The sequence below is a fragment of the Myxine glutinosa genome, chromosome 2 (assembly GCF_964187855.1).
Source record: "Myxine glutinosa chromosome 2, kmMyxGlut1.1, whole genome shotgun sequence".
NCBI lineage: Eukaryota > Metazoa > Chordata > Myxini > Myxiniformes > Myxinidae > Myxine > Myxine glutinosa.
In genome coordinates this window covers 98,527,768-98,549,528 of record NC_136262.1, presented here as the reverse complement: position 1 = coordinate 98,549,528, position 21,761 = coordinate 98,527,768, and the positions used below count along the sequence as shown (strand labels likewise).

The window sequence follows — 21,761 nt, the reverse complement described above, 5'->3', positions numbered from 1 at the left end:
GCCCTTTCCAGGAATGATGATCAGGGTAGGTGAAACTCACGGTTATCGTAGCCCACCGTGACGTCACATGTACCGCAGGGAACAATCTTCTCACCTGTATAGGTGGAGAGACCATAGGTAGTAGGTTTCAGATGGGGTCGGTCAGCATCACTCCACAGGTTTGTGAAAACAGCATGGCTGATGAGCGAGACGGCCGCACCAGTGTCGACCTCCATTTGCAATGGTCGATTGTTGACGACAACAGTGGCAAGAAGAGGGTCCCGCCTATGGTGAGAATCAATATGAAGCAGGTCATATGATTCTGAGTTATCGGAAACAGAGCTCACCTGGTCAAGCTCAGGTTCCTCCGAACCGATAAACTGATGAATCTTGTCAGCAGCTTTCCCTTTTCCCGATTTGCGAGTGATGCAAGCTGGAGCAATATGGCCAGTTTTCGAACAGAAATGGCAGGTGGCATCTTTGAACCGACACGTCTCCGGAGGGTGCTTTCCGTTGCACCGAAAACATTTGTTGTGATACAGGCCCGATTCACCTCAGCGCCATCCGAGCTGGGGCGTAGGGATACAATGCGGTCACGGTGTAGAGATACAACGGTGAATATTTGCACTTCATACATGACAGCCTCACAGAAAGGCAAATCAAATGACAGTAAAGCATATTTAGTGCATGCTTGTGTATGCTCACATTATTGTTGTTCAATGTAGGTGATCCCTGGTGTTGGGCTAGCGGCTAGGGTGCCAGCTTAGGATCCTAGGATCCTAAGCTGGCACCCTAGCCGCTAGCCCAACACCAGGGTCAATTGCAGGTCATTGCACAGCATAGCTGTGCAACAATAAATAATGCAACCTTGTAGACAGGTGCTGGATACCGATTAATTGTTCTCATCTCAGACAGCATTGCTGATTGGCTCCTGGGTACCTGTCACTGAATGGTATGTTAAAGGGCAAACATTTGAATGTCGTCTTGTTGTTGTCGAATATATTATTCAAAGTTTTGGTAAAGTTTCAACACCTTGTTGGATTGGGTGGCAGTAGCACGGGAATGTTGCGGTTGGTTGTCTGGTTGGTTATAGTGCCAGGACTATCCTTGCAACTTAAAATTAACACAGTAGACTTTTGTTTCAATAAATCGTCCTTGAGATTAATTTTGATAACTGAAAAGCATGATTTTAAGAAATTCTTGTTCATTTTAAATATTTTGTTATTACTACATCAAATTTGTCACCAAAACGATTCATTGTAATTGAGTGGATGGTTTTAAAGTTCCCACAACACCTTCCAAAGAAATGGCCATTATTTGTGCGTATCCTGTTTACATGCTTGGGGTCAATATATTTCTGGAATTCACATGACCCATCCTTTCCTGCAAAGTATTGTCAGCAATAAATGATGGCCTTTATTTTGTAAATTAAACTGTGTTTTGAGCCCATGGCCCTGTAGAACCGTAAACCTGTCGGTCAGTAACACAGGTCAGTAACACAGTCGGTCAGTAACGCTGTTCAAGTTAAATGGTGCAGGAATGGATGTGGTGAACTGCACATATACAGTACTGTGCAAACACCTCAGGCCACCACATTTTTGTTCACCAATTTGTAATTTCTCTCTTATGGGTAATATATAGCCAAAGCACGCCCAAAATATCAAAATCAACGAGATGAAAAATAATAGTTTTACACCAAGAAGGCAATTCCCAGAGAAAATGTCCCACAAAACAGATATTTGGCCCAAGGTGGTGTTCTGAACCCAGTACTATGTTCTGAACCCAGTTCTGAACCGAGATCTTTCTGAATCTCTGGAAAATCCTCTCTGAAAAATCCCCGTTACCAATTTATCGCCGTTATCCCCGTAACACCTGATGACTCCACCCTTTGCCATGACATCCCTCATCCTTCAGCCACGCAGGCTGCAGCCTCTTCCCTATCTTCAGACCTTTACAAAATTACAAGCTGGTTAAACACTTGGAATATGTCTTTCAATCCTGACAAATCTCACACCCTCACTATCTCTCTCTGAAAGGACCATCTTGCAAACCCTCCAATCTACTTTTTAACATTCCTATTGAGGAAGTTCAGTCATTCACTCACTCCTGGGTCTCACTATCTGCCATGATCTCTCTTGGGCAAACCACATTTCAAAGTTGGCCACCAAAGCTAGCCTCCGTCGGACTGTGCATCCTCCGTCAGACAATGTCCTTCCTTGGCGGATCTGAACTCCTATCCACCTACAATGCTTTCATCCGCAGCTTGATGGAGTACTTCTCTCCTCTCTGAGCGAGAGATCATGGCAGATGGGCTAGCTCTCTGGGCTAGCTCCCCTGCCTCATACCTTGCTTGGGTTGACATCATGGAAACCAAGGCCTTCAAGATTATTGGAATAAGTCTCAATAATGTATAACATTTCAGCCATGATCTTTGTTGGGAACAAAGCAAAAGATGTCCACTGTGTGAAGTTGACAAATAAAAACTTCAGATAAACAGCTTTTCAGAAGATACATTGCAATAAATGAAGCCTTACATCTTTATTCCTTGATAGCTTGTACTCCACTAGGTTTATAAATAAATGTGGGACCTTTGCAAGTCAAGACCTGTAAGAAATTCATGCTCCCAGCGAAATTCACGAGGGACTAGCACAAGTTTGCTATATTTTGGCTTGCTTTCACCTGACTCAGAGACATTCTCATGATCACCAACAGAACCTGCCATTTTGCACTCAGACCGAGTAAGCTTGAGCACACAGCAAGTATCCATGACATCAGAAATACATACAAAAAATGTCTTGTATTTCTACCCTATTGAGCAACCCTAATGTTCATGTGAATGTGGCCTATCGACCAGAGACTCATTTGCAGAATGACAGAGTTTCTGGGAATGTGGGCGCCACATGAAGATGACGCCACAACAGCAACTTGAAAGCAGAGAACATACATTTCATTGAATACCGTATTATCCGATGTAGTAACCGCGACCGTGTATTAACTGCACCCCTATTTTTCACCCTCAAAAAATAAATTCATGCTCCTGGCGAAGCTCGATGATGTAGGACTGGAAGTGTGTAGTCTTATCAGCCGTGCCTTTGGGTACATGTTGGGAGATGTGTGTGTCACGTCGAAGAGACAGATCATGGCGTGCCATTAACCTGTAGGCCCACGATGGGCTGGTCGTGAAGTCCCCAATGTCGTCCTCCTCAGCTGAGCTCCTAACATTCAGCCTGAGAGCAAGTGTTGTAAATGAAAAACGTGTAAATTCAATCTAATTTCCTATTACATGAGGCAGAGGTTAAGGGAGTGCTGCCTCAATCCTCATCTTATTGTCTATTTTTACTATTAGTGATTTGTTTTATTTAAATTATAACATTTAAGATTCACCTGATGTTCGAGCCTGGTGTTGGCTTAGCGGTTAGGGTGTCGGCTTGGGATCCTAGGATCCTGGGTTCGAATCCCGGTCAATTGCTGAATTAACACCAGGGGCGTTGACTCAGCCTGTCATCCTTCTGAGGTCGGCAAATTGAGTATCAGTTCACTGATAATTCCCTGTGTGTCGCAAGAGGTGACCAACAGGGTTGGCAGCAGGAAGGGCATCTGGCCATAAAACATTGCTTCAAAAAGGGGACCACTGTACCGAAAAAGGCCAACCCCTGCTCTGCGGGGAAAAATGGCCTTCAAAGGTGGTTCTTATTCACCTGATGTTCCTTCTCCAGCAGTAGAAGGTCTTCATTTGAGAGCTTCTCCCAGTACGAGTCCAGCAACTCCTCCACATCACCCTTCTCCACCTTATTGAAGCCGACTGTCTGTCTTAGCCATTTCGACGATGTTACATTGTGTTTTCAACACATCGTTATTCACGTTGAAACCCTTAAAGTCGTGAAATTGAGGGCAACGTTTCCCCCATACACCATTCATACAGGAACGAGTGACTTCCTCCCAAGACTCCTCAACATTACATAAAGCATCCCTTATTGTAAAGGCCTTCCAGAATTCCTTTACATTCATCTGATCATTATCAGTTGATTTCACCTGCAAATTATTAAATCATTATCAGGAGACTCGACTTAGAATACATATATATATATATATATATATATATATATATATATATATATATATATATATATATATATATATATATATACACATACATATATAATATATATATATATATACATACATATATATATATACATATATATATATATATATATATATATATATATATATATATATATATATATATATATATATATATATATATATATATATATATACACACACACAGTCACGTGAAAAATTAAGTACACCCCATGTAAAGTTTTGACTTTTTCAACATATTTCAACATACAGCTATTTGATCTTCATTTCAACAATATTGATCGATAAGGGTGATATAATATAACAAATATCATGAAACATTTACATTTTGTAGTCCATTGTATAATTTAAATAAACATAAATGCAAATTTCGCATGTGGAAAAAGTAAATACACCCCTACATTTATCACTACTTCAAATACCTAAAATTAGAATCAGGTGCACCAGCTCAGGTGCAAATGATTAGAACATCGTTAGAGAGGATCTTGGAGGAACCTGTCTTATTTAAACCTCAGACATTTAGTTTGTTTGCCAAAGACTAAAGTTTGCCAATGAACCAATGAACCAATAAATGAGGCAAAGACCAGCACTTCTGGAACAGTGTGCTCTGGACGGATGCGTCAAAGGTAGAGCTATTTGGCCACAGTACCAGAAGACATGTTTGGCGAAAACCAAAGACAGCATTTGACCACAACAACCTGATACCAACTGCAAAGCATGGTGGTGGAAATATTATGGTTTGGGGCAGCTTTGCTGCATCAGGGCCTGCGCAACTCAACATCATATAATCCACTATGAATTCTTCATTGTACCAGAGGGTGCTTGAGGATAATGTGAGGCCATCTGTCGGAAAGTTGAAGCTCAACCGAAGGTGGACCTTGCAACATGACAATGACCCTAAACATACCAGTACATCCACCAAGGAATGGCTGAAAAGAAAGAAATGGAGGGTTCTTGAATGGCCAAGTCAAAGCCCGGATCTAAATCCCATCGAGATGTTGTGGGGGGAGTTGAAACGAGCTGTGCATGCAAGAAACCCCTCAAACATCTCACAGCTGAAATAATTCTGCATGGAGGAGTGGGCAAAAATTTCTCCCAGTCGATGTCAGACTGGTAGACAGTTATAAGAAACGCCTACTTGAGGTTGTTTCTGCCAAAGGGGGCAATACCACCTATTAGAGCCAAGGGTGTACTTACTTTTTCCACATGCGAAATTTGCATTTATGTTTATTTAAATTATACAATGGACTACAAAATGTAAATGTTTCATGATATTTGTTTTATTATATCACCTTTATCTTTCAATATTGTTGAAATGAAGATCAAATAGCTGTATGTTGAAATATGTTGAAAAAGTAAAAACTTTACATGGGGTGTACTTACTTTTTCATGTGACTGTATATATATATATATATATATAAATATATATATATATATTGTTGTGGATATGAGGACTGTATATATTTTTTTTGATTGTGTGCTTTATTATTATTATTATTGTTATTCTGCGCCTCCTGCCTCCGGAGCTGTGTAAAGGTCAAAGGGGCATCCCATAATTAGTCCATAAAGCATCCACACCACAGCCAATCATAGAATACCCCTGTTCAATAGTTATATCTTATTCTGTGTTTTAGGGTAAGGCTGTGTCTCCCATTAATTGAAATACTCCATTGCACCAGTGAAAGAGATAGATTCCCTTCATTCCCACTCCCAACACTTCCATTCCCCCCTTTTCGTCAATTGCAATTCGCATTGCCAACTGCATGTTGGGCGGTTTTCCCTTCATCCGCCATTGACCACGAGGCAGGGTTGGGGAAGAAAGGCGGGTCCCCACCTCGTCATAGAGGGGAGGAGTGAGTCAGCCCCACTCAACCAACCACGAACAAGGGGTTGGACTTGGAGAGGGTGTGGAGAGAAACATCGAGGAGGTTCGCGAAGGTTAAAAGGGGTGGGGCCTATATAACCCGCAGGCAGGGCGTGTCCAAGGCAGAGGAGCTTTTACCGGCAGACGAAAGGGAGCCCAAGCCGTTGAGACGAGAGGAGGTCCAAGAGAGTTGAGCTTTGACGACAGAGAGACGAGAAGAAGTCCAGGGTTGAACTGCAGCTCGAGCCACCGAAACTGCACTCACTGCAGCTCGAGCCACCGAAACTGCACTTGCTGCAGCTCGAGCCACTGAAACTGCATTTGCTGCAGCTGGAGCCGCCGAAACTGCAGCCACAGCAGCGTGAGGCCTGGACGGCAGTTTGGAGCAGGGCCGCGAAGGAGCGGCGGCTGCCCACGAGTCGATCAGCTGCAGAACTAGTTGGACCTCCCTATCCTGCCAGCCATCCACCAGCCACCCACCTGCCATCCCTATCATCATTCCCCGTGTAAGTGTGCTCGTAGTCTGTCCTTTGTCTTGTCCCTGGGTAGTAACAATAAGTCTGTATAAGCTAGTATTTTCACTGTGTCACCTGCGTCTCATGTCCCTGTAAATAAACGTGACTGCTCCTACTTATATTAGTCTAGTAGGAAGACTAGGTCCCCCTGCACCCCCCGGAGATATACTTCTAATCAGTGTTTCTAGATTGGAAAAAATGTGTAGAAAATGACTAGCTATGGCCCCAAGCTGAAAAAATGTCCCACATACCATTTTTATGCAAATTACTGCTGCAAATTTTATGCAAAATTATGCAAATTTTATGCAAATTTTTGATGAGGAGTAGAGTTGAGGGGTCTTTGAGGGCTTCATCGAGGTGCTCTCGGTTGCAAGACTGGGTCATTCTGAGAAGCACAGCAGGGTCAGAGATCATGATGTTCTCCTCCTCAGTGAATCTCTCCATCAACAGCCTCTCCATTGCCTCACACACTGTTTTGAGGCAAAAGAGGGACTTTGCGTAGGCCTTTCCACTGAGAACACCTTTGAGAGATCCACTTGTTACTAGTTGTGCCTCAAAGAGAATCTCTGCATATCCAGAACCACGCATCTTGTGTCCAGTGAGCATCCCGATGTAGTTCATGGATGTGTGGAAGGGTCCAATCGTTACTACATGACTAGCAAATTCATTTGGCCAGCGCCAGATGATGGGAAGGGCTTTCATGCAGACACCCAGATCAAATGTATTCAGGACCCATCTCTGACCCACCTCAGCAGTTGCTGCCTCGGAACGCTTCAGTAGCTCACGAACAACTGCGTTGTCTGTGATCGGTTGGTGGATAGGCGTGCAGTAGTCGACTGTTGATTTGCTGGGTGGGGGAGAACCAGTTGCAGAGGTGAAACCCCCTAGCCCAGGCACAGGCTGCAGGCCATTGCCATGCCATGCAGGCACCAGGCACAGACCGATCACAGACAACGCAGTTGTTCGTGAGCTACTGAAGCGTTCCGAGGCAGCAACTGCTGAGGTGGGTCAGAGATGGGTCCTGAATACATTTGATCTGGGTGTCTGCATGAAAGCCCTTCCCATCATCTGGCGCTGGCCAAATGAATTTGCTAGTCATGTAGTAACGATTGGACCCTTCCACACATCCATGAACTACATCGGGATGCTCACTGGACACAAGATGCGTGGTTCTGGATATGCAGAGATTCTCTTTGAGGCACAACTAGTAACAAGTGGATCTCTCAAAGGTGTTCTCAGTGGAAAGGCCTACGCAAAGTCCCTCTTTTGCCTCAAAACAGTGTGTGAGGCAATGGAGAGGCTGTTGATGGAGAGATTCACTGAGGAGGAGAACATCATGATCTCTGACCCTGCTGTGCTTCTCAGAATGACCCAGTCTTGCAACCGAGAGCACCTCGATGAAGCCCTCAAAGACCCCTCAACTCTACTCCTCATCAAAAATTTGCATAAAATTTGCATAATTTTGCATAAAATTTGCAGCAGTAATTTGCATAAAAATGGTATGTGGGACATTTTTTCAGCTTGGGGCCATAGCTAGTCATTTTCTACACATTTTTTCCAATCTAGAAACACTGATTAGAAGTATATCTCCGGGGGGTGCAGGGGGACCTAGTCTTCCTACTAGACTATATGTGTAAATAATAAATCCAATTACTCTTCTGTCCGTCTTCTCGTCTTATTCCTTTTCCTCTTTGCATTCGGTCGTTTTAGAGTTTTCCAGATTGGGCAGCTGCGGTGCGATACGGCCAAAGTTTGGGGTGAATCGGGTGAGTTGGGGAAGAATCGGGGGAACTGTTAGGTCGCGGTAATACACCACCGCTCGGTCAATATAACATCTTAACCGATCCGTAACAATTGGTAGTCAGGAGTTGGGATTCGAACCTGGGGCTAAATTTATTTAGCCCAAATTTTGGACACCAATTGTGTTATTACCGTAACAATATATATATATATATATATATATTGTTGCAGACGCGGATTAAAGATGTTATTTTACCGAGCGGTTTGGTATTACCGCGTCCGAACAGTTACTCCCCGCTTAGAACCCGATTTCACCCAAACGTTGGCCGGATCGCACCGCAGCTAGTCAATAGGGAAAAGACAAAGGCGACACGGATGTGAAGAAGAAGAAGGAATAAAACGAGAAGACGTACAGACGAGTAATGGGATTTATTATTTACACAAGCAAAAAGGAGCAATCAAGGTTTATTTACAACACATAAGACGCAGGTGACACAGTGCAAATATTAACTTATACCAGCTTAATTAACCCAGGACAGAACAAACAGAACAAACTCACGTACACAAGAAGGATGGAAAGGCAGGAGGTGGATGGCTGGAGGGAGAGGGAGGTCCAAGGGGGTCCTGCAGCTCCACCGGCGCGTTTAGCAGCCGCCGTTCCTTTACGGCCCTGCTCCAAACCGCCGTCCAGGCCCCAAGTGGCTGTGGGGTGTTGTTGCTGCTGTGGCCTCCGCTGCTTTCCCAGGACTTGTCTGACGCGTCTGGTCCAAACCCTCAACTCTTTCTTGGTTCACTCACTCCTCACCACCGACTCCTCACCGCAACCAACGCAACCACTGACCGCCACCACCGACTCCTCACCGCAACCAACGCAACCAACTGACCACCGACTCCACTGACTGACTCTTCACGACTCTCTCTCTTGGTGACCAACTCTCTTGCTTCCTGCGTGCGCGCCTTTATAACGCCTCCGGCGATTAAGCCGCCGGCCTTTTGGACACGCCCATCGGGGTGCTCACCTCGGCCCTGGTTGGTCGCGCGACCCTCTGGCTCCGCCCTTGATGACGACGGGCGGGCACGCCCCTCTTCCCCTCTATGACGAGGTGGAGACACGCCTTTCTTCCCCGACTCGAGCACATGGTCAATGGTGGTTTTGGAGGGGATGTAATATGGGCAATCGAGGCTCGGCAATGACGGAAGGGGGTGTAAAAGGAAATGGAGATTTTGGGGATGGGAAGGAAAGGGGATCTATTCTCTTTCACTGGTGCAATGGAGTACTTCAATTAATGGGAGACACAGCCTTACTCTAAAACACAGAATAAGAGATAACTATCAACAGGGGTATTCTATTATTTGGCTGATGTGTATGCTTGTGGACTAATTATGGGATGCCCTTTCACCTTTACACAGCTCCGGAGGTAGGGGGGCGCAGAATAAACAATAATAATAATAGTACAGCACACAATCAAAAAATATACAGTCCTCATCTCCGCAACACTGCACCCTCCTCCTCTTAGGCACGACCCGGGCCTACAACTTTTATTTTTAGTGTGAGACGTAGGTGTAGTTCCCTCTATTTTTAACCTGACCCTGAGTGCGACAGTTTTAAAACATAAATAAATGTGTCCCGCTGCTCCATTGCACCCTGCCTAACAGACTTACGCCCACAGTTAACCGAATTGCGGAATGGTCTTCAAACTATACACTGACGGTGGGAAGCATTATTTACACTTGACGCTACTTTTATTTACAAGACTAACCCAGGACCTGTGATTGTTCTTTCTGGGGGGGGAGACAGTCTGCTCTGCATCGACGCACCATGAAAGCACCCAAAAACGCACCAATACAAGCACCCTCAAGCACCAATCGGTGCAGTCACCATTGTTCATCAATAAAAATAAACCAACAACCCCTAACCCTGCAGGTGATCTCTTGCTCTTCGGCTCCCTCTGCTGGTTATTATTATTTCTTCCAGTTGTTGTCATTCTTTTGCTTTGCTTACTGGCGGCCTATTTGCAATAAAGTGTGCCCAATGTGTCCTTTTTATTTGATTTTATTTATGGCCCACAGGGCCGACTCGTGTGGTTCACCTGTGGGGCATCGGTGCCCTGTGGCCAAGGTCCGCCAGCAAGATTTCGGGCCCTCATGGCCGGTTCCAGCAGAGGGGCCATGCCCCAACCCATGGGGTCCATAAATGGTGCTCGGCCACAGACCTGTGGTCCATAATGTGGTGCATCGATGCAGACAGCTGGTTCTGGGAATTCCGGGCGCACAATGGAGGACTCACGCACGCTCCCCTCGGCACCCAATGGCGCCCAGGTCATGTGGGAGACAAAAGGGGAAAGACAAATGAGCGAGGGGTAAGGTCACAAGGGTACACATCAATAAGGCAATGCAAGGCGAAATGCGTACGGAGGGCGAAGTGAGAAAGCTCGTCCCTACCGTACGTCACCCCCCTGTCACCTACACTACCCTTGCCCTTACCCCATATGTACAAAAATCTACACATTTACAAATTCGTCACTACTGTCACGTCTTCCCCATATTTCTCCTATACCAAATTCGTCTCCACAATCCCTCTACTTCAAAATTTGCCATCACCAAATTCATCATCAATCCTCATAAGGAGGCAGAGATGGAACATCAAAGCACAATGTCACACCCACGTCATGATGCGTCTCACAATCCAAACATTTGCACAGTAAAAATAATTAAACATGGCATGGTGTGGAGTACCTGTCACCTCAGGTGAGTGGATGCAGATGGTGCGAGGAGACTTCATCCTAACTACTTTCTAAATGACATTAACACACTTTACACTACCCGGGGTCTTTCCCTGCCAATCCATTGGCCAACTTACACTATGGGTTCTAAAAACCAATTCCCATTGGCCAAACTGTGGTGCTTCTCAATTTGGGGTCTCACTCCCCCGATTCATCTCCCGGTGCCTTCGCACAATTTCTGGGCTGCGACGTGTAGCTCTCCCAGCAGGTCTACCCACCTGCACACCTCCACCACTGCAGTTGCCACCCGAGCTTACCTAGCTCCTCACCCTAACCTAACTAACTGGGGAAGGCCCTCTCCTGGCTCTGTCACCCCTTGGTGCCCTCTGGCACTGGGCTACCCGGGTCCGTCCTCCGGATCCTCGGGCCCCATCCACAACTACCGGCTCCCAGAGCCCACCTGCGGCCTCACCTGGCCGACATCCTCACAGTGGTGGAGTGCCCAAACCAACTACACACACTAACAGGCTACACGCCGAGCCATTTCCACAACACTAATGCACCCATCCAAAGACCATTCTTTCACCCGCACCACAGATGCCAATATCCAACCACAATTTACCTGTACCCTCTACCTAACACTTACACTACCCGCTCCGGGTATCCGTGATGGGGGTCCATCCTTCCCCCATTCACACCTTCGCACCATCCACTCCACTCCACAATTTCCACCATACTCACTCCACGACCATCCATTCCAATACTCGATACCATTTATTCCATACACCTGTCCTCCATTCACCTGTCGTTGCACACCTGTGCAATCATACCTGGTGCCACCTGCACCCTCCTCCTCTTCCTGGACCATTTGGTCAACACCACACGCAATCACCACTACTCACTCATACACTGCTCCACACACCTGTTCAGTTGCACACCTGTGCAATCACACCTGTTCAATCACACCTGTTCAATCCTCACACACGGCATCATCTCAGCTAACTACTCCCCTCTGAAACTTGCGCTTCCCAGTCGTCCCTTTAAACTATTGCGCTCCCACGTCATTATCATCCATACTAATCTACCTGCGTCCCCACTACAGGTATCATTGTTACTAGCTAACCTTAACGTCACCTAATGTCATCTTCTAGGGCCCTACACACGATATATCCTAACCCACCCGGGCTAGTTTTCACTGCCATCAACCCCCTAAACTAGTGCTCCTTTGTCCCCACGTTTGTGAGGGATGACAGAGTTGCCATCCCACCACATCGGGCATCTCCCACTACCAATTTTGCACATCAAATTTCAACAAATCAAAAATTTTGCCAATCATCTGCCAATCACCGTACCAATCATCAAATTTCGCCTTTTTCTAATTTTGAGTCCAAAACACTATCCTCATCACCCGTCTACTTATTACATCCTCTCGGTGCGCCAATTCATGTCTACAACCCGGCTTCGTACAGCCGAGCAATGAACGCGGGTCGTTTTGTGCCAGCGGCTGGATACGTCCCACATTCGGGGCAGGGACGGGGGCTTACCCGGGCCGAGATCCCACGCACCACCTCGGTGTGGAGCCATCCAATGTCCCGATCTCGACCTGCCGGCACGTCTCAATAGAAAGTGGTCGCCATGACGACCCTTCCTATCGGGCTGCCCGCTCCGCCTAGTGGAGCCCGGACGCGGCCGTTCCACGCGAGGCCCAGCGTGGATCGCGCACGGTGGTCCTTTCGAACCCGCCGTGGCTCGGATCCCTGCTGGTTCTCGCGGCACGCGAAGCCCGGCACGCACCGAGGGCCCGATTCGGCTATAAGTCGTTCTAACCTCTAACCCGGTTACCGTCGATGCCTCACCTGGATGCTTACGCGCATACGCTACCCCTTTCTTGCTCATACCTCCAGCTGTTCCCATGCTCCTCGTACCTTTCCTTACACACCTCGGTACACCCATTCCGCTCACAGACTTGGTCACACACCTGACCACCGAGCACCTTGGCACGCATTCGTCGCTCGCACACCTCACCAACACACCTCTTCGCGCCCCCTCCTCGGTAACCTCCTCTGTGACAATCACAGGTGTGCTCTCACTCGCACACCCAACCACGTGCCTCACTACCAATTCCAGCGTGCATTCCCACTCACGCTCTCCCATTCCAGGTGTGCATCCTTCCATTCCAGGTGTACATCCTCGCTCACCTGTCACAACCAACTCACGCTCCTTGTCACTCTCACTACTCTCACCACCACTCTTGACAACGCACTCACCCTTACTCCCGACAGCGCACTCTTTCCTCATGCACCTGTCCGTTACACACCTTTCTCGCGCATCCTCTCCCATTACATCCTTTGTAACACTCACCACAGGTGTGCATTCTCCCTTACTCTTGACAGCATGCGCTTTCCCCATGCACCCGTCCGTTACACACCTTTCTCGCGCATCCTCTTGCGCACACTCTTTCGTTACTTCCTCTGTAACACTCACCACACCGCGCTTCCATGTACCCCCTCGCACACGCGCTTCGACCAACTCACTCTTGATGGCACACACTCTCCTTGGCGTGCACTTTTTCCTCACACACCCCATGGTCGGACATTCTCGCACACCTCTTTTTTTGCACACCAGACCTGTCGCACACTTCACCAACGGCCTTTCACGAACACCCGGATCCAAACCAATCCCCAAGCCGACTGAAGCTTTCCTCACATCATATACATTGCCACTCACCTCCGTACCTCATCGTCGCACCTCCTTTGCCACCTGCAAACTCTTTATTTGGTTAGTGAGCATCACATCATGAGTTGAGCACCGACCTTGCACATATTCCATCACCTCCTCCTGGATTTCTCTTTTAGTTTCTGTCCGTCCCTTCTTAATTTCACTCACCTCTTCTTCCACTTCCTCTAATTTTTGTTTAACCTCTTTTATTTCTCGGTGCGTCTCCTCAAGTTCGTCCTCTAAGGCTACCGTGACCGTCTCTATGTGCATCCTCACCTGCCGGTCCTTTGTCTCCATTATCTCTGTCACCTCGTCCACCCTCATTGTCAGTTCCTCACGTACCATCTGACATTGCCTCTGTGTCGCTATTAATTCGTTTTTAATTTCTTTTTGTGTCACCTTTAACCCTCCTAGTACCGCAGTGTTCTTTTGAACCTGCTCCACTAACTCCGTCTCTCCCTCTGTCAGCTGTTCCACCTCCTCCGTCAGATCTTCTATTCCCCCTTGTAACTTCGCCGTATTATTTCTCACCTCTTTCTCCATACGCTTCTCACCTCGCTTTACCTCCTCGCGTAGCCCCGAAACCTCCTCACCCATACCTCGTCGTATCTCCTCCTTCATCTCCTCCCTTTCTTTTGTAGATGCCGCCCTCATCTGTCCCAATTCATCCCTCTGAGCATCCAGTTTGGTTTCTACCCCGATTTTTACCTCCTCTATCTGCTCTCCCATTTGTTTAATTTCTCTGGCGGATTGCTCCCCTATCTCCCGCAATTTGTCTTCCATCCTATTTTCTAGCCCCATTAACCCATTCTTTACCTCTTTTATCCCGTTGTCTAACGCCTCACCGGTACCCCTCACTTCGTCCCTCATTACCCCCATTTGCTCACTCTGAGCCTCTATACTGTTTTTCAAACCTCCAATTTGGTCTCCCATTTGTCCCATAAGGGCCCTCATTTGCAGGAAAAAAAGGTTCGAATCCACCAGCGGCGCTGCTACGGTCGCGGGCGTCGTGGCCATGTGTGAGGCGCCATTTTGCGCGCCCGTAACCTCGTGCGCGAGGGCGCCATTATGTGCGCCTGATACCCCCTCAACCACTTCCTCATTGCTCCCCTCCATTTGATCCTGGGTTACTCCTAACCCCTCCTCTAGCTCACCCACCGGCATTCGATCGCCTTGACCAGCCATGGCGCGATTTCAAAATTCGGGTTTTATAAAACAAAACAAATTTCGGCCGCTCCAAATTTTGACCAAATTTTTTTTTTAGATGTTTTAAAAATTTGGTTCGGGCCCCGAATCTCACTCCCAGGCACCAATTGTTGCTTAATAACACAATTGGTGTTCCAAAATTTGGGCCTAACAAATTTAGTCCCAGGTCCGAATCCAACTCCTGACAACCAATTGTTGCAGACGCGGATTAAAGATGTTATTTTACCGAGCGGTTTGGTATTACCGCGTCCGAACAGTTACTCCCCGCTTAGAACCCGATTTCACCCAAACGTTGGCCGGATCGCACCGCAGCTAGTCAATAGGGAAAAGACAAAGGCGACACGGATGTGAAGAAGAAGAAGGAATAAAACGAGAAGACGTACAGACGAGTAATGGGATTTATTATTTACACAAGCAAAAAGGAGCAATCAAGGTTTATTTACAACACATAAGACGCAGGTGACACAGTGCAAATATTAACTTATACCAGCTTAATTAACCCAGGACAGAACAAACAGAACAAACTCACGTACACAAGAAGGATGGAAAGGCAGGAGGTGGATGGCTGGAGGGAGAGGGAGGTCCAAGGGGGTCCTGCAGCTCCACCGGCGCGTTTAGCAGCCGCCGTTCCTTTACGGCCCTGCTCCAAACCGCCGTCCAGGCCCCAAGTGGCTGTGGGGTGTTGTTGCTGCTGTGGCCTCCGCTGCTTTCCCAGGACTTGTCTGACACATCTGGTCCAAACCCTCAACTCTTTCTTGGTTCACTCGCTCCTCACCACCGACTCCTCACCGCAACCAACGCAACCACTGACCGCCACCACCGACTCCTCACCGCAACCAACGCAACCAACTGACCACCGACTCCACTGACTGACTCTTCACGACTCTCTCTCTTGGTGACCAACTCTCTTGCTTCCTGCGTGCGCGCCTTTATAACGCCTCCGGCGATTAAGCCGCCGGCCTTTTGGACACGCCCATCGGGGTGCTCACCTCGGCCCTGGTTGGTCACGCGACCCTCTGGCTCCGCCCTTGATGACGACGGGCGGGCACGCCCCTCTTCCCCTCTATGACGAGGTGGAGACACGCCTTTCTTCCCCGACTCGAGCACATGGTCAATGGTGGTTTTGGAGGGGATGTAATATGGGCAATCGAGGCTCGGCAATGACGGAAGGGGGTGTAAAAGGAAATGGAGATTTTGGGGATGGGAAGGAAAGGGGATCTATTCTCTTTCACTGGTGCAATGGAGTACTTCAATTAATGGGAGACACAGCCTTACTCTAAAACACAGAATAAGAGATAACTATCAACAGGGGTATTCTATTATTTGGCTGATGTGTATGCTTGTGGACTAATTATGGGATGCCCTTTCACCTTTACACAGCTCCGGAGGTAGGGGGGCGCAGAATAAACAATAATAATAATAGTACAGCACACAATCAAAAAATATACAGTCCTCATCTCCGCAACAATATATATATATATATACGTATATATATATATATATATATATATATATATATATATATGTATATATATATGTATATATATATATATATGTATATATATATATATATATATATATATATATATATATATATATATATATATATATATATATATATATATGTGTGTATTGACGACACCTCTAACTTTTTTAACCTTTTTTGCCGATAAAAAGTGCGGTTAATACACCGGGAAATACGGTACCTCTTTGTCTTGTCCTGTCCGTGCCGATAAAGACCAGTCTCAGACGAATGACTGATCGAGCTTACCTCCGAGGCGTTCAGTCAACAATGGTGGATCTTCTTTATACCCACGAGGAGTAGTGGAGGGTAGCGAAGCTTACCTGGACAGACGGGAGCGAAGCAGGTTTTCCGAACCACCGACAGATAAACGGGACAGGGCAAGGTAACAAATGCAACAAATATAAGGTTTAAAAATAAGAATGCCAAGGACAAGTAAATGTGCGGTAATACTAATATTCCTATTTGAGGAACCCTCCATATGGACTCGTATGCAACATAAAGGGGGAAATAAATGGAAAATAATAAATGAGTGCAATGAATGTTAGCGGGCACTCAGCTCTGGTCCCCTTGACAGTCTGGGATCGTCACAGGCATCCCTGCGTGGGAAAACACGCCTTGACGCGAGGTCGCGTTCACCGCCAACCGTGAACGTGAAGATTGGCTCGTTCCAATTTATAACCGATTTATCCCATGGCTCTCTTCCCAAGCCGAGAGTCCACAAATCACAACGGAATATCTGTGGAAGATCATGCTCACACCATCACGTTCCACAGATGCCCGAATGGTTGTCCGGTGGGCTATATCCATTCCTGTCCATGCGGTTCGACCCGTGGTCACAGACCAGCACAGCATGGCAGGTCATCACATGCTGGCTGTCCCAGAGTCTCAGGGAGAGGCTGCCAGGCCGCATGCCTGGGCGGTCACCACATCAGGCCCTTATTGGCCGTCCGTGGTGCCGCCACCGAAGCGGGCCCACAACACCTCCCCCTAGTGGTCCTCATGATACACCATATCAGGTGCCTGTGAGAAACCACCTCGGACCCCTGGAGGTCTTAACCCCCACCAAGGTCCGGTGACCCTTTTGGCCCAAGACACTTGCTTGGGCTGCGCCCCAATGGACAAGGGATGCCACACTCCACCAAACCCCCAGTGGGGCCCAGGCCATATCATGACACCCATGGGCGGACCTCACGTCCAAATCCTGCCAGCGCAGCCCCCCAGCTGGCTGGCACAAGCCAATTTTGAAAGAGGCAATTTTTACACGAGGCCAACCCCAATGGCCTCTCCTGGTGCAAATTCCACAGCCTGGGGACCAACTTCGTCCAAGGCCACGCCAAATTAATTTCCCATTTAAATTTCACTTGAAATCTCTTTTTTTTATTTTGGCCTCGTGTGCCCAACAGCAGCTGCAGGTTACAACCCTTCCTTCGGGTTTTCTGCCCCTCCCTGCAGCTGTTCCAAATTTACTATGGGGGCCGTTTTTTCTGAGGCTATATCTCCCTACTCCTCGTCTGAGCCCAGCTCGGGGCCAAAATTCCTCCCCCCCCCCAACCCCCCTTCCCCGAATGGGTATCCAATTTCGGAGCCTCTGGTACCCAATTGTGGTTTGTGGTGAGGGTCCCCTTGGTCACTTCAATCTCATTCTGGGGATATTTGACAGACCGACTCACCTCATCTCCCAGACTCTGTTGGACCCGAGCAATCTCTCGCCCCCCCCCCCACCCCCACCACCATAGTACTGTCCAAGGTCTCCAGCCACTGTGTCAACTCATTACTCTCATCCCCAGTCAATTATGGCCCCAACAGGTCTTTATCTATCACCACCCGGTCCGGTTCCGTTACATGGACCTCCAATATTTTTTTAACCTTTCTCCAAATCACCCCCCTGGTGCTGCACAAATTCCAATTCCTCCCCCTGCCGGTGCATTCTGGCATCCACACAAGCCTGACAACCTTCCAGGTCCTCATTTAACAAACACCCCCCAGTTAAATTTGAGTTTCCCCTCTCCTGTGCCCCAACTCTATCAGCCGGGGTTTCCAATGCCATCTCTTCCCGTTTCGAATCAAATTATAATGCCCATTCCTTTTCCTGTGCCCCACTTTCATTCTTTTGTTCTCCTTGGGCTTTTATTTCTTCAGTCCCGGCATCCAATCGTTCACTACAGCCCTCTAATCGTTAATTGTTGTTATTCACTTGTTCCTTCAATTCATTCATATCTTCACTCATTCCCTTCATTTTGTCACTCATTCCCCTTAACAAATTTAACATGGCCTGAAAAGTCATCGGACCCGTCTCCTGGCTCGATCGCTCAGGAACGGGAGAGATTCCAATCCTATTCTCATCAAACTCAAACCCCGGCCCGCTTCCTCACTCTTCGGAACTCTCCATCTGCTTGGCCATCTCACTCGCGTCCGCCATCCGCAGTGACAAAACAATTCTCGCCCACGCATACTTTTTTTACCTCAGAAAAAAATGATTTTAAGTATTCAGAAAGTGTGATGTTGCGCTTTTGCACCCCAATCAACTAGAATTTGAACACCCCGTTACTACAATCCATCCTCCCTCTGAGAGAGAGAGAGGCGATTAATAAATTTAGTATCCAAATGCTGAGCGCCATTTGCACCCAGCGGGCAGCAACCAGCAGCTCTCAGACGCCGAGTGTCCGCTGAGCCCGAATCCTACACTCCTGACACCAGTTGTTGTGTCCGTGCCGATAAAGACCGGTCTTGGATGAATGACCGATCGAGCTTAACTCCGAGGCGATCAGTCAACGATGGTGGATCTTCTTTATACCCGCGAGGAGTAGTGAAGGGTAGCGAAGCTTACCTGGACAGACGGGAGCGAAGCAGGTTTTCCGAACCATCGACAGATAAACGGGACAGGGCAAGGAATTCAAATGCAACAAATAAAGGGTTTAATAAAAAGAATGCCAAGGACACGTAAATGTGCGGTAATACTAATATTCCTATTTGAGGGACCCTCCATACGGACTCGTATGCAACATAAATGGGAAAATAAATGGAAAATAATAAATGTGTGCAATGAATGTTAGCGGGTACTCAGCTCTGGTCCCCTTGGCCGTCTGGGGTCGTCACAGGCCTCGCATCGCTGCGTGGGAAAACACGCCTTGGCACAAAGTCACATTCACTGCCAAACGTGAACGTGAAGCAAGCAGGCCCTCGCTCCATCCTCGTCCCACGCTCCACAAGTACCGAGGTCTCTCAGGCGCACACAGCCGTCATGAAGTCAGCACCAACAAACCAGGGAAAGGATGCGTCCACTCCTCCACGCAGCCAGGACCAAGAGAAAGATGTGTCTGCTCGCAATGAATGTCCCAACGCAAGAGAGAGAAAATGGCAATGCGTCCGCCTGCGATCTCATCCACGAAGCCAGAGAAGGAAAATGCCAGGTTCCCCGGCCTCCAACGTCATCCGATGATGTCCGCGTGTGCTCCCATCAAAGAGTCCATCTCATTGCTCCATGGTACCGACCAATCATCACCTGCTTGCTTGGTGTTGCGACGACTCGGCTGGCGGCGCCAGTGGTACTTGAATGTCCTGGTTACTTTATTTAATGTTTACAATAACGCGTCGATTGCTTGGCTGGTAGTGTGTATAGTGTAGTGTCATAAGGAACAAGGGAAAATCACAGAGGTCATTTACATACAGGGGATTTACCCTTAACTCCTAAGCTACATAGCACAAGAGCCACTCTCCATATGGCAACACGTCACACTTAATCCGAACATCTGGCCCTACTTAGTTACAGGAAGTGGCTACATGACATCAGGAGCATGGTAATCTACACAATCCTACCTGGACTAAGGTATTTCATTGCCTAGCCCCCATAAATGTAACAGTATTTAAGTGTTTATTACGAGGCATGAACCATTATGCATTATTATTTCAAACATATTGGACAGGCTCATTATGCCGCTTCATTATCTGGGGCAGTCATTTGGTTAATAAAGAACATGTAATACTGTCTTTTTTGCAATTTCCTACATCTTACCAACCACCAATTCCTACCTTGGGGTTTATGCTACTCCAAGATTTAGGCGACCACAGTGAATTCCTCAGCAGTCGCAGCATATGGGCCGAGACAAACAAATCTGGAAGCAAATTTATTTATTTTAGTCTTGTTTAGCATTATTGGCCAACAATTATGAATTTTCACCTTTAATTATACCTTCAAACATCAAAATGGGTCTTTCATTGCATTTTTCTTACCTTCAAATCACTACAAAATGACCCATCAACATTTTACCATTTCCATTGCTTCAAAATGTAGACCATATTCTACTTTTTACTCATGCAGGTGGGCCATCCTGGATTTATCCCTCTAGCGGTGTTTGCCCCCACTTGCACGAGGGTCATGGGGGCTTTTTTTTTCTTTTTCTAAGTACCCCAAAGAAACAAAATCCACCATCAAACTTTCCTATGCTCTGAGTGGTCACGGGAAGTCAATATATGACCCTACTAAATGTGACAATAAAAATGTTTATTTTCAAGGTGACCTAATACTGTATAAGACTTTTGCACAGTATTGTACATATGATTGTGATGTGAATGTTTTCCTCCAAATGGATTAAAATTGAGCTGTGGATGTTTGTCAATCCCTGCTAAGAGGATAACATCGTTTTCTTAACTATCCAAACCTTCCTACCTCCGATTCCCTTTATGCCCTTTACTCCATTCCTATTCTCTATGCCCTTCATGTCCCCCTTTCACTCTTGTTTTTCCTTTTCATGCCATATCTCATTTCATAGATTGGATTCATAGATTGGATTTCATAGAATCGTAGATTGGAAATCTCATTTCCTTTCACAAAGCCCGAAACAAGTGTGTGTCCACCCTCAGGAGAGCCAGGAAACAATATCTCTCCGTTCTCAGGACAGAACTCTCTTATCTGTCTCCCTCTTTCAAATCCTGGTGGCGTCTGGTCAAATCTGTTTCTGGTGTTTGTTCCCCCTCCATCCCCTCCCCTCACCTCAAACAGCCACATGGCTGACTCCGCACGTGAAAAAGCTGAATGCCTCAACTCTGTGTTTGCCTCTAAATCTTGTGTCCAAAACCCATCCCTCTCTGTACCCACCGTACCCAGTCATACCCAGCTGCTCCTGGATTCTGTGTCCTTTCTTCCTGACCAGGTGGAAAAGTTTCTGTCAACCCTCGACTCTGATTCTGCAACTGGACCTGACGGCATCAGCCCGCGGGTCCTAAAATCATGTTCTTCCGCTCTTTCACTTCCTCTCTCTGTTCTCTTCACCCTCTCTTTTGCTCAAGGTCATCTGCCATCTGCTTGGAAATCAGCCAACATCACCGCTTTGCACAAAAAGGTGCAAAAACAGATCCCAGCAACTACAGACCAATCAGCCTTCTCCCAA

The 21,761-nt window shown here is 47.2% G+C and overlaps 1 protein-coding gene across 3 annotated transcripts in view; it reads left to right on the top strand.

Moving 5' to 3' along the window:
- Window positions 1–21,761, top strand: part of LOC137421530 (immunoglobulin superfamily DCC subclass member 4) — a 178,498-nt gene that overhangs the window by 145,340 nt on the left and 11,397 nt on the right. For all 3 annotated transcript variants that reach the window (XM_078771338.1, XM_078771340.1, XM_078771337.1), the window contains exon 16: window positions 10,365–10,526. In XM_078771338.1, coding sequence (XP_078627464.1) covers window positions 10,365–10,526 — 162 coding nt within the window. The remainder of the gene's footprint in view (window positions 1–10,364; window positions 10,527–21,761) is intronic.